Source organism: Mastigoproctus giganteus, chromosome 14, assembly GCF_048544385.1.
Source record: "Mastigoproctus giganteus isolate SK-2022 chromosome 14, ASM4854438v1, whole genome shotgun sequence".
NCBI lineage: Eukaryota > Metazoa > Arthropoda > Arachnida > Uropygi > Thelyphonidae > Mastigoproctus > Mastigoproctus giganteus.
Window position 1 is genome coordinate 102,301,650 of NC_143588.1, and position 14,766 is coordinate 102,316,415.

The 14,766-nt window shown below is 38.7% G+C and overlaps 1 protein-coding gene across 1 annotated transcript in view; it reads left to right on the forward strand.

The window, feature by feature from the left end:
- Positions 1-14,766, forward strand: part of LOC150075453 (dynein axonemal intermediate chain 3-like) — a 69,143-nt gene that overhangs the window by 17,669 nt on the left and 36,708 nt on the right. The window contains exon 3 of the mRNA XM_090388909.1: positions 3,237-3,367. Within this exon, the coding sequence (XP_090245035.1) occupies positions 3,365-3,367 (3 nt within the window). The 5' untranslated portion in view covers positions 3,237-3,364. The remainder of the gene's footprint in view (positions 1-3,236; positions 3,368-14,766) is intronic.

The window sequence follows — 14,766 nt, forward strand, 5'->3', positions numbered from 1 at the left end:
GGAATTACCTGAAGATCGGCATTTAAGGAATTGCTAGCAGATTTTCGAGAAATTGAAGCTGATTGAGCAGGGCAAGGTTTCTCAAAGTGGAAAGTAGAATGCAGTGTGCTATCATCAGCAAAACTATGGATAGGATTTCTAGTCAATAGAAGATGGTCATTAATATACCAGACGAAAAGAGTGGGGGTAAGAACTGAACCTTGGAGGACACCGGCATTAGTGGAGAAGTTAGAAGTCAGAGAGCCATCTACCATCACCCTCAGTGAGCAATCAGAGAGAAAACTGGATAACCAATTACTAAAAACAGTTGGCAAACCATGAGATGGAAGCTTGTTTAGAAGACCTTTAGGCCAAACACGATCGAAAGCCTTTGAGATGTCAAGAGCAACTACTTGTGTTTCACCGAACCTTTCCATTGAATTAGTCCATAAATGGGTAACATAAGCCAGAATATCACCAGTGGATCGACACTGACGGAATCCATACTGGCGCTTGTTGATCAGACGGAAGGTTTCTAGGTAGTTTAAGAGTTGGCAGTTAATTGATTTCTCCATTACTTCAGAAAGAGTAGAAGTAATTGGATGGGAGGGATTTGTCATACTTTTTAGGAACTGGCTGGATATGAGCAAATTTCCAAGCAAAAGGAAAAACACCTTTGGAATAAGAAAGTGAAAAAAGGCGGCAAAGAATAGGAGTAAGTTCAGGAGCACACGTTTTGAGAACAAGTGGAGAAATACCATCAGGACCTGGAGCTTTCTTAGCATCAAGATTCGTCAAAATCCTTCTGACATCCTTTTGACGGAAGACCACAAGAGGCATTGAATGGAGCGTGTTGGGAATGGTAGGAGGTGTTTTACCAAGATCATTAATACATGAGTTGGAAGAAAAATGGGATGCTTGCAGGTCAGCTTTATCCTTGGCTGAAGTGACAGCAGAACCATCTGGTTTGGACAGAGGTGGGAGCAGAGATGGGCAAAAGTTGTGGCCAATAGCTTTGGCAAAAGACCAGAATGCTCGGCTATCATTAGTGCAAGAAGCAAGTTTTCTACTCTTAGCCTGTTCAAACTCTAGTTGGACTGATTAATAACTGCTTTACAATTGTTGCAAGCTTTGGTGTAGGCAGAAAATGAAACTGAAGAATTAGAAACAAGCCAATTACGATATGCAACATTCTTCTCTTGAACAGCCTTAGCACATTTATTGGAAAACCAAGGTTTAGATGAAGGACGAGATTTTAAAGTTCAGATTTTAAAATTATTCTTGCAGGATTCCATTCCTGCTAGAATAATTTTACTGACACGATCTGAGCAAATGTTGACATCAGAAGTTTTGAAACAGTAATCCGACCAAGGAAAAGAAGAAGAAAAGAAATTTCTTCTTCTTTCTTGTAATGCCAAACAATAGGAGGTTGGGAATAGCCATGAGATAAAGGCTCCATTGGAGAAGAGACAATCACCAAGTTGTGATCTGAAGTGCCTAAAGGACCTCTCACTTCAACCATGTACTTAGACGGGTTGTTTGTGAAAAAAAGATCAAGCATGTTGGCTGTATGATTAGGATTGTCTGGTATTCTTGTAGGTAAATGAACAATCTGTGCTAGGTCATTAGTAATTGCAAAAGCCTCAGCATCTTGACCAGCTGGGTCGGTGTGACTATAAAATGGAAGCCAGCTGGAGTTGTGAACATTAAAATCACCAAGGAAAATTACCTCACTGTTAGGATACTGTTCCTGTTTGAAGCTAGTTCAGTTCACAGTGATTAATTTCTACTCCAGTCCTAACATTTCTTTTGGTTTCAGTTCGTATTTTAAGTAAAAGCTAACTTCCTTGAAACAGTTGCTGTTCCATGAAAGCTAGTTAGTCTAGTAGACTAACTAGATGACTGAGATAAAAAGCTTGGGTAGTGTAGTACATGGAACATAACATATTCATTTTAAATTGTTTTGGACCTTTGCTAATGTAGCTGATTGGTCAAAAGTGGGAGTGCAGTTGCATATGCATTGGAATTGATCGGGGTTCAAGCCCATCTGACTGCTGAATACAGTTAATGATTGTATTCTTATTAAAATAAATACTGCTTAAACCAACAAACCAGTTAAGTTTATTGAAATATATAAATTAATTAAAATACATGGAAATATTAAAATAAATTAAAATACTATATACAATTAAACTGAATTGAATTTAAATATACAATCAATAGATATATGATGAAAAATAAATTATTTGTAAACAATAAAACATATCAAAGAGCTTTGAAGGTGATGTGCCTCTTTGCCAAATTAAACAAGATATATGACAATAAGTTCTTATATTATATAGAGGCTTGTGCACGTGTTAACAAATAAGTGTGGATTATGTGTGGCAAAAGAAAAGAAGGAAGAGAAAGGGAGGAAGGAAGGAGAGATGTTTACTGTCAGACTCTGTGAAAATGGTGCAGCGCCTGCAGGCCCTGTTGCTATGATATATTTTTTCATTATGATGTATAATAACGGCCTCCATAATAGGATGTATGCAGGTCCCAGCATTACAATTAATGGTGGGATCCGCCACAGCTATATGGAGAGCCTACAACCACGAGAGATGGCAGGATCATGGGCACAATCCAATATTTCAACATTGGGTCATGGATTGTAATTAAAACGCTTCTCACACCAATAGTGCTTTGCAGTGGCTCAGCTGGCAAAGCCATCAGAGCATTATTGGTGATCATATAGGGATTTATTCTTATTCTAGATTTTTTAATATATTTTTTTCTACATGTACAAGATATTTGATCAGATAAGGTGAAGAAATCTAACCAAAGAAGTGAAATAGAAAATATTTTATGCATTAATATATATGCTGTATCATGCATATTTTATGTATTCTTCTATATTTACGTACTAAGTGTGCATTTACATATTCAGTCTGTTGTTTAAGTTGGCTTTATTGAACCCATCTGATAATTATCAAGCACATGTAAGAAAAAAATAAATTTAAAAATCTATAATAAAACTAAATCTCTTATTTAATATTATGTAATTTTTAATTACTTATACTTTATTATTTAAGAAAATTTGTTTTTTTCATTCATTCATTTTAGAATAGTAAGGTTATCTTAAATTAAAAAAAAAAAAAAAAACTTTGTAGTACTGAAATTCCTTGATTCACTAAGTAAATGCTTATAACATATTAAATGCCCTGATTTTATCTTGTTTCACTTAAAAAAATAACTGTAAGATATTTGTATTTCAGCTCAACCTCCAAAATTATTTGGCAGAGTGCATGGCGATCACATTATAGCAGTTCAACAGTCTCCGTTTTTTAAAGATATTATCTTATCTGTGGGACCATGGTATTTAGCCATTTGGAAGACTGATATAATGGTAACAGTGAATAAATGAACTTCTAAATGCTATTTTTAACAATCTCTTACAAAAAATGCTTCTGTTTTTAAATATTGTATTTATTGTAGAGAATTTTGTATTTAAATAAATTTTGAGTATTTTTAAAGAATCGTTATAGATTGTGAAAGGATTTGATATTTTAATTTATATATTATGTTTTTATGACATCACTGTCCTAATGTTACCATCCTGAACAAGGTAAATGTTGGAAGCAATCAGAATGGTAAGATGCACACTTGATATAGATATAAGAAAAGAAAGGAAAAAACTGACTCGAGTAAATAATATAAAGGTCTTTGAGATAACAGAAGAGGAAAAAAAGCAGTATGTACTGGAACTTAAGAACAAGTTTGAGCTTCTGCAGACTGCTCACCACCAAGGTATGGACAAGGAATATTACAACTTTCTGAAAGTGATAAAGCCCAAGAAACCTATAGGTAAAAAGAAATCCAAAGAAGAAAAAATTAGTCAAGCAACACTTGTCATAATGAACCAAAGACGGCAAATGAAGAGCAAGATAAACACTGACAAAGAGAAAATTGAGTATACTGAGTTATGCAAAGCCATTAGAAAGAGACTCAGAGAGGACATAAGACGATTTAACACAAGAAAAGTAGAACAAGCATTAAGGGAGAACATTAAATCAGCAGCCATGAGCTGCTGATTTCTTAAATGTCTTTCTGTATTTCTGCTGATTTCTAAAATCAGCAGAAATACAGAAAGACAAATGATACTGAAACTGAAGAATAGTGATGGTGTACTTATAAATAGCAGAGAAGGCATAATTCAGATAGCAGAAGACTACTATAGAGAATTACACAAAGAGTGAGGGAATGATGCCAGCAGTGGGGAAGATGGATTGCAAATTAGTAATACATATAACATACATAATATCCTTCCTGATGCGGTAGAACATGCATTGACGAAAATGAAGAATCAGAAAGCTCCAGGGGAAGATGAAGTTACTGTAGAATTGTTAAAATTGGGAGGAAGAGACATGGCACAAGGCGCCTCAGTAGCCAGGTGGGCAGGAGCAGCAGTGCGTAGCACACGCTTCATGATTAGACCGGGGTTTCGAGCCCGTGACCACCAAATACGGAGGATGCGGAAAGGTTAGGGAATGACCACCGCATATCCTCGGAGCAATATGGCCTTAGTTGCTAATGCTCCTGAAAAGCAAAATAATAATAATAATAAGACATGGCACAAAAACTGGCAAGACTCTTCACAAAATGCATTAGAAAAGGTGTGACACCTAAGGAGTGGAATAATGTAATCATAGTTTTGCTGCATAAGAAAGGAGATAAATCAGAAATTGGAAATTATAGACCAATTAGCTTGTTATTCCACATCTACAGTTGTTCACAAGGGTCATTACTAACAGATTAGAAAGAATACTTGATGAGAATCAACCAAAAGAGCAAGCTGGCTTTATAACAGGATTCTCAACTATGGAACAACTTCACATTCTCAACTATGGAACACACAGCTAATGGAGAAAGCAAATGAATATAAAACACTATTATGCCTGGCATTTGTGGACTATGAAAAGGCATTTGACTCCATACAGCAGGCACTGCTGTATGGAGTCAAATACCTTTTCATAATCCACTGGAAAGACAAGGCATAGATATCCCATATATTATAATTTTGAAGAAAATATATGAGAATGCTACCTTCTTTATTAGACTAGACAAAGACAGTAGTAAATTTAAAATTGAGAAAGGAGTTCAACAAGGAGACACAATATCTCCGAAGCTGTTTACTGCTGCCCTTGAGGAAGCTTTCAGAAGATTAGACTGGTCGCAGAAAGGAGTCAATGTGAATGGAGAGTACCTAAACTATTTACGATTTGCAGATGACATTGTGGTCATAAGCCACGATCCCAAAGAATTAGAGGAAAATCTTAATCAGTTATGCACAGTTAGTAAGGATTTTGGACTAAAGATGAATATGGCTAAAACAAAAGTAATGATGAACAAGTATGCCATAGAAAAGGATATAATGATTGAAGGAGCAGTAATTGAAAAGGTGGAGTCATATACTTAACTGGGACAAGTCATCAGCTATAATAATGATAAATGGCTGGAAGTCAAGAGAAGAATAAATTTTGGATGGATAGCATTCAGGAAATATAGTCACATACTGAGGAGCAATATCCCAATTCGTCTGAAAGGTAAAATAATGAACCAATGTATACTACTCACCATGACTTATGGAAGTGAAACTTGGGCCCTCACCAAAAGAATGGAAGAGAAGCTGAGAACTACACAGCAAAGAATGGAACGAATTATATTGGGAATCAGACTGTTAGATAAGAAGAGAAACACATGGATTATGCAGCAAAATCAAGTAAAGGACATTCTTATCAAAACTAAAGAACTAAAATGGTCTTGGGCAGGACACATAGCTCGAAGACATGATGACAGATAGACTAAGGGAATAACAGAATGGTACCCAAGAGGAGCTAGACGAAAACCTGGAAGACAGTGATGGAGGTGGAAAGATGAAATTCATGAGTTCGTGAGTAGTAAATGGATTGCCATTGCACAAAACAGAAGTAACTGGAAAGTTGCTGGAGAGGCCTTCATCCTGCAGTGGATTGAAAATGGCTGATGATCACATCATTTATGAAATTTAATCATATACCAGTATTTTTATTGTTTTTAATCATATTCTATTAAATTTTCAAGCCAATTAATAGAATAATTTTTAAAATAAAATAAAAAATATTTCATAAAGTAAATAGAATAATTTAAAGCATTGACTGGAAAAAAAAAGCATGAAAATCAACCTAACTCAATTTATTTATTTCTAAATATTAAAATATTCTTCAACTTGCAATGTTTGGTAAAAATTAAATATTATAGTAATTATTATAAATACAGTAATATAATAAATGAATGAACATGTTATTAATATGCATATAATATACAGGGCGTCTCAGGCAAGATCTGTAATAATATAATAATGTGTTCTAAGGTAAAACCTATACGAACATATATCCAATTTCTTCCTGTTTTCAAGATATCACCTTTGAATGATTTAAAATGAATTTAGAATATTACAGGGCTGTAGGTCTAAATAAAACAGATTAAAAAAAATATGTATATTGCAAATATTAGTCATAATTACATACAAAAATAATCGAATCTAATGCATTAACTGTTCAAAATGCTGGCCACAAATATCCAGGCTTTAGCATTACCATTAATAGACATACACTGGTGTTCAAAGTGCATCATCCTTTAAATTGTAATTGTCGTCTGAATAACGTACATATATGGCAATATTTCTTAAAGATTGCATCAGATAAGATTGACACATGTAGGTGATGATGTAATATTGCATCAGCTGTTACTTTCAGCTATATAAGCACACTCTACAAGAGTTGCAGTCATTCCTTGCTTGTGTCAGGATGGCGAGTTACGTGCAGTTGACGCAATGAAGAAACAGGCTATTGTTGCTTTTACGTGAGGATGGATGTTCTTCTCGTCATATTGCTTATAGTGTGTCTTGTAACCAGTCGACAGTGACTAGATTTCTTTCCAAACTCAAGAATACTGGTTCTGCTGATAGGAAAAAAGGAACCCAAATGCCAATGAGTCTCTATGCCAAAACAGGACTACGTTTTGAAACGCTCATGCCTTAAAAACCATAAAGCTTTTTTGTCTGAGCTGTGCAGTAACAGTCAGAGGACGCTTCTTCAAAAATGGACTTGTAGCCCGTCATTCTAAGAAGAAGCCCCTCCTCACACAAAAAATGAAAAAGGCCTGATTAATTTGGTGTAAGGAGCATGTCAAATGAACCCCCGAGCAGTGAAAGTCAGTTATTTTCTCAGATGAGAAGAAATTCAACCTGCATGGCTCTGATGGTAGAAAAATGATTCGCCGTAGACATGATGAAGAATACCATCCAGACTGTATGGTGTCTACAGTGAAATTCCCTACCAGCCAAATGATATGGAGATGCATTTCGTATCAGGGAGTAGGTCACATGCAGTTTATAAAAGGTTCCGTAATTGCCAATGGACACCTGGCTATATTGGAAGGCAAATTTCTGCCTACCATTAGAGACCATTTCAACCTGCCAAGTAACTGCATCTTTCAGGACGCCCCTGCTGCTCCTTGCCATCGGGCGAAAAGTCTAAGCAGCCACTTCTGTAGTTACTTTAGCTTCATTTCTACAATAGTGGTTCAACAGTAATGTGTTTACATTTGTTACAGGTGAAAAAATGGTTGGAAGAATGGTCCATTACAACTCTTAGCTGGCCAGGAAACAGCACGTATCTAAATCCTATAGAGAACTGTTGGCATCGTGTGGAATCTGCAGTTGCCAGAAAGGAACCAAAGATCCTTCATGAACTTCAGGAAGCCATAATTTGTGTTTGGAATCACGAACTATCAGTTGATTATTTTCAGAAATTGACCTTGTCAATGCCTCGACGGTGTGCTGCTGTCATCAGGGCCAGAGGCAGTTCAACTAAATATTAGTTTGCACCTGGTGAACTTTTCATTTTGTTTTCCATTTAAAATGACAAAGTGAAGCAAATTGAGGGCTTCTGATAACATTTCAGCCATAATTGTTGTGTTTACCAAAACTGTTGTATAAAGGTTGCAAATGCTCATTTTGGATTATTTTGATAGCACCTATTGAATATTACTTAGCTTTGCCTTAACTATTAATAAATATCTTTTGTTTATATTTCTATTTATAATGCTAGTCATTAATGTAACATGCCATCGCGAAAATGAGTTAGAAATGTGAAATTCCTCAGAAAAGGAGTGCCAGTGGAACTATCTATAGAAAAGGCATATGGCAGAAATGGAATGTCTATGAGCGAAAGAGTGGAGAGTGCTGATGCACTTTCTTTGAACACCAGTGTATATGAGTACAGTGTATTTCAGCATTTGGCTGATGCAAGAAAGCAAGCAAGCTTTACAGCATCAGCCAAATTAAAAAAAAAAAAAAAAAAAAAATCTTCCCATTTCACCCATTCATTCATTCCAAATGTTTGTCTATTTCTGCCTTGAATTTATTTAAGCTGTGAACTTCCACAGTGACAGATGGAAGTTTGTTCAAGCAATCAACTACCCTCTGGCTAAAGGCAAATTTCCACACATCTATTCTAGAACTGTCTTTCCTCAGTTGGAATTTATGTCCCTCAGGTGATTAATCTGGGCAAGAGGAAGAATCCCATCGGCATTGAGCTTGTTCAAACTATTCAAGGCCTTAATCCACCTCAGTCAGATCCACCCACAGGTGCCTAGTCTCCAGACACTGCAATGTGCAGAGCTTAAGCCTTTCTTCATAAGAGCAACCCTTTCTTCCATTCACAAATTTCATTGCCCTTCTCTGTACTCGTTTCAGCAGCTCTACGTCCTTCCTAAAATGAGGCCTTCAGACCTGTACATAGTAATCAAGGTGTGTGGATGACCATTGCCTTATACAAGGGGATAATCACCTCCTTAACCCTATAGAAAAATTCCTGTATATCATTGACAAGACTCCATGACCTGCTCTGGAAGCCCATCTGTACTGCTCAGAGAACTTCATAGCTGACTGCACAATTGCCCCAGGTCTTTTTCATTCTCCACTTCCCTGAGTGTAGTACCACAATTGGTACGTTTCTCTTGGGTTACCACTACCCATATTCAGTGCTTTACATTTGTCAATGTTATAATTCAGTTACCTGCTCAATTTTTCTAGATCCTATTGAGTAGCATAATGTCATTAGTGTCATTAACAACCCCGACATCCTTCATATCGTCTGCAAACTTGGACATGAAATCTGATATATACCTTCATCAATACCATTAATAAATTCAGGAAACAACAATGGGCCTAACACCGAACCCTGGGTGACTCCACTAATAACATTAGTCCATGAAGAGCAGTGTCCATTGATTACCACTATCTGTCTTCTCCTACTCAACCATCCCATTATCCATAGCAGCAATTTGTCCTTAATGTCATACTGCTCCAGTTTATACAGTAATCTTCCATGTGCAACAGTATCAAAAGCATTCCTAAAATCCAAGTATATGATATCAAATTTATTTTTTGCATCCAGTTCCTTGTGACTGCATCATAGTATACAATACAATTGGTCAGACAAGACTTTCCCTTAACAAAACCATGCTGTGTCTGAACTATAACTGCAGTCTTGTTGATGGTCCTGCATTACTTCTTTAACCAGAGACTCCATTAATTTCCGCAAACAGAAGTTAAACTAATAGGTATCTGTAAATACTTGTGTCATCTTTTGTGAATTGGGGACATATTTGCACATCTCCTGTCCATGGAGACCTTCCCTGAGTCCAAAGAGGCTTTCATAATTATGGCTAAGGGTTTGCATATTTCCTTTGCCACCTTCTTTAATATAACTGGATAGATCTTATCCACCCCAGGTACTTTTCTTATGTTTAACTTTCAACAATTTTTTCTCCACATTGTTCTCAGTTATTACAAAATCATTTAGCTCCCTGCCAGAGTTTGATAAACTTCTGGCATTCCCCTCCCTGAATATCTCCTCATGTGTGAATGTAGATGTGAAATACTTATTCAGTTTATCAGCTACCTGAGCAGGATCATCAACGGTCGAACCATCGATATCAAATGGACCAATCTGATTCATCCTCTTCCTTCCAGAATTTATAGAACTAAAGAACTCTTTGCTGTTTTTCTTTGCATCTTTTGTCAAGGATTTCTCATAATCTACCTTTGCCTGTCTAAACTCCTTTGTGACTTGATTACTGACCAGCTTTTATCTACCATAGGCTTCTGTGTCACTTGTTAGTTTATATGCATCCCATGCACTTTTCTTCTCTGCTACAAGCCTCCTTTGTTCATCTGATATTCAACTAGGCCTTAGTTGGAACAAAAACCTAGTACTTTATAAGATTACCTCCTTGAATGCATCCCATTTAGAATTTGCTGTTGGTAACATCATCACTTGGTCCCATTGTTTATACAATTTAAAGTGTCTGAGATCACTGTAGTCACCTTTACGAAAGCAAAAGCCCTTCCCTTTACCCCCTGATTGTAGTTACATCTTTGAGTAAATCCCACAGCAGCACACTATAATCAGTGTTACCTATGGGTGCCCCTGTCAGTTCCGTAGTAGCTAACATCGCCATGGAAGATCTGGAGAAGCAGATACACCAGAACCCACCTACACCTATTACAACGTGGTGTAGATATGTCGACGATATTTTTACCATAATACCACGTGGTTCTGAAACCGTACTACTAGAATACCTCAACTCTCTATCCAATTTCATCAAGTTTACCGTAGAATCAGAGGTGGACGGTTCGCTCCCGTTTCTGGACGTGCTAGTGCATCGCGTAGGCCCACATCTAGAGACCTCAGTATACCGCAAACCCATGTGGTGTGGTCAATTCACCAACTATGGGTCCGGCCACGCTCCAAGCCATCTCAATAGCACTGCCCGCACCCTGTTCTCCAGGGCCTGGAGCCATTCCAGCACCGACACAATTAGACGTAACGAGATCTCCCGTGTGAAGGCGGACCTAACCAGATGCGGTTATCCATCCCATGTACTAAACAGATGCTTGTTACAGGCACAAGAACTTACTTCCAACCCAAGACCTCCGAAGCAAGTCGGCATATCATCCGCCTACATTCCGTACTATCCAGGAGTGTCAGGTCGTATCTCGAAGATCCTGAGAAGTTACAACATCAAATGTGTACAATTACCAGGTAGGAACCTACGTTCACTTGTCTCCAGTGTGAAGACCCCTGTCACACCTGTCTTACGCAGCAATGTAGTGTACCGTATCACCTGTAGGGCCTGTAACAGTTGCTACGTAGGTGAGACATCGAGACGTCTCCAGGATCGCCTCACGGAACACGACAGAGCAATCCGGCTTGCCGAAACTGACCAGTCAGCGCTTGCAGAACATTTTTGGGCTACCAACCACGATCTTGACCCCAAGCGCGACTTTGAGATAGTGGACCACGCGCGACACTTTCGCCACCGCCTATGGCTAGAGTCACTAAACATAATGAACAACCCTAAGGCATTAAATCGCCAGAAAGGCATGCGTATACATCCAATCCTGGAGACAACCGTTTTATTGATGGATGATCACTGGCGCAAGGCAGCACACGTCCGTGCTACAACAATGACGAATGAGTAACGTGCCACACTTTGCTTGTAATGTATTCAAATTTGTCAGTTGACGAAGGGACACGAGTTCCGAAAGCTACTGAAATATTTTATTTTATTTTATTTTATACTGGGTATACTTTAAATAAATATCTATTTGTTAGTGGTTTCTTTATTTTTAATGCATGAAGAATCACTGCTGATAATGAGATCAAGAGTGTTACTCCTTCTGGTTGCCTCTCGAACATGCTGCTGTAGAAAACAATCATCCAATAAATCCACAAAAGTCATGCTGGTGTGTGAGGGACCAACTCACAAGTTCCAGTCAATATCTGGGAAGTTAAAATCCCCCATTATAAGACACTATGATTTATTGGCCCACTCTATTTCTCTGTACAGTTGATCATTGTACTCATCAGAGTCATTAGGCCTATAACACACTCCTACCTAAATTTTGCTTTCCCAGTGGTTATATCACACCAAACTGACTCAACATTGCACTTTCCATCCATGTCACCTGGATACACTTCCTTAGATTTATGTGTTTCTTAACTAAGAGCATAACCCCCCCTCCTCCTTTCCTATCCTGTCTATCCTTTCTGTACACATTGTACTCCCCAAATTCCAATTCCACATTCCTTATATCTGTGTGACACCACGTCTCTGATATCCCCACAAAATCTGCCTTTGATGTTTTGACCAGCACTTCATATTCATCAAATTTATAAACTCCTTGAATTGGTGTACATGTACTTGTTCTTACTCTTAGTTACCCTAACACAGCCCATGTATTTACTTGTTCCATGATGAATCCCAGCAGTCCTTGGAATCCCCAGCACCTTGATTTACAGGCTGTTTCTCATTCCAATAGAAGCAGTGCAAGAATCACTTTCACCTCTCCCCCCCAAGCTAGCAGTTTTCATTTGTGAAGACATATGATTTCGAAATGCAGATGTTTAAGGTTCTGGTTTGTTCATAATTCTTCTGCAACATCAGGTATCTATGTGTATGATTACTCTTTTTCTCAAGTTCTTTTTCATAATCCTTCTCTTTGAAAGTTCTCCCAAAGTAAAAACCTAGTAGAGTGAGGTCTGGTGACCGAGGAGTCCATTCAATAGTTCCATGATCCCCTATCCATCAATTTGGAGATTTTATGTCCAGGTTTTCTGAGACTGCAGTGAGAATAATGAGCTGGAACACCATCTAACTGGAACCACATATTATGTCTGATGGCTAAATGTACAAGAAGAACCTGATAGTTCCTGCAATCTTAGAAAAAAAAGCAAGGTGTGAGTGATCAACTACAAACAACAATGAATACGGACCCAAAGGAACCAAAACTGGAGGAGGAACAGTAAGCTCAAGAACTACAACTCGAAGCAACTGAAGGGGTTTTTTTTTTAGGAGCATTAGCAACTAAGGCCATATTTCTCTGGGGATATGCGGTGGTCATTCCCTGACCTTTCTGCATCGTCCGTATTTGGTGGTCACAGGCAAGTGAAGTGGAAACAGACGAGGTTGCAATATCCAGAATAGAAGAAGAGTGGAAGAAAGCCCTAGCAGAATTTGAGGGAATGGACCCCACAAAGACCCACACCATACTGAAGCTGAGACCCAACAGGGTGAGTCTCTGCTTCGGTATGGTGTGGTCTTCGTAGCTCCTTGCATCCTTCTATTGAGGTGAACTGTGGCTTGCCATAGTCCACCTCAATGTTTGAGAGTAAAAAATTTAAAGTTTGAGAATAGGTTGAGGTTGTTTCAGCCCCAAGGCCTCTAATCATTTGCTTTACCAGATGAGACTGATTCCCTCAAGCGCCAGCTATCCTGAGGGAATCAGCTATTAGATGGTTCGATTAGTCTTTCGCCCCTATATCCGGGTCTGACGATCGATTTGCATGTCAGAACCGCTGCAGACCTCCACCAGAGTTACCTCTGGCTTCGTCCTGCCCAGGCATAGTTCACCATCTTTAATAAGCAAATAATACCAGATTATCTCAATGACAACAAAGTAACACTAAACACTATCTGCACAGCCATTTACTGTGCCACTGTAGCAGCCACCAGAATTAATGAAAAGGAAACCAGACACCAACATAACACAAAATGCAAAGACAAGGGACCACCAGCCTGGGAAAGAAAGCTACAGCAGGCGACAGAAGAGACAAGGGTGAATATAGGCCAACTGACCCAATATCAACAGAGTAACAGAAATAAGAAGTTGATCAGAAAAGTGAAGGCATCTTCAGGAAAGACAGCATCCACAGCAAACACAAGACCTGTAATCAGAAGTTTGAAGAATACCTTGACACCCTCAAGCAGAAACTCCTGACACTCAGCAAGAGACTTTGCTGTTAGAGGGAGAGTGCCCAGAGGAAAAGAGACAACAGGCATTTGATGAAAACCAGAGAGAGCCTTCTACAGGAAAATCAGACAAGATGAGATGGAAGGCAACAGACTCCCCAACCAGAAGGTACTCAAGGAGTTCTGGAGGAACCTGTGGAGCAGTGAAATTAGCCATAACGACCGTGCACCCTAGAAAAGAGATGACAGAATGGGAGAAAGGTGTACAACGGTTGATCCGGAAGTCCCACAACTGGTGAACCCCAGGAATAGATAACATCCACAACTACCACACACACACACACACACACACACACACACACACACACACACACACACACACACACACACACACACACACACACACACACACACACAGGTATATTGTAAAGCATTTCATCGAAGTAATAATGCATCCTGACACAATTCCAGAGTCTCTGGCTCAAAGAGTCACCTACCTGAAGGCCAAGGACAAAGATACCACAAACCCTGCAAAGTACAGACCAATCATCTGTCTCCCACCAATGTACAAGATCCTAACCAGCTGCATAACTAAGAAGATATCAGGCCACTTGGAGAGACAGCACATCATGACCAAGCAGCAGAAGGGATGTGAGCAAATGAGTAGAGGATGCAAGGAACAATTGACTATTGATGCCGCAGTTATGGAGCAAGCCTACAACAAGTACCACAACCTGTACGTGGCCTACATTGACTACTGCAAGGCCTTCAACTCCATGCTCCCATAGCTGGCTGACAGAGACACTGAAGATCTAGAAAGTCAACTGGATACTGACACACTTCCTAGAAGCAACCATGGCAAAATGGAGAACCACCATCAAGGTCGAGAACATCACGACTAGACCAATATCCATCAGAAAGGAGTCTTCCAGGGGGATGCCCTGA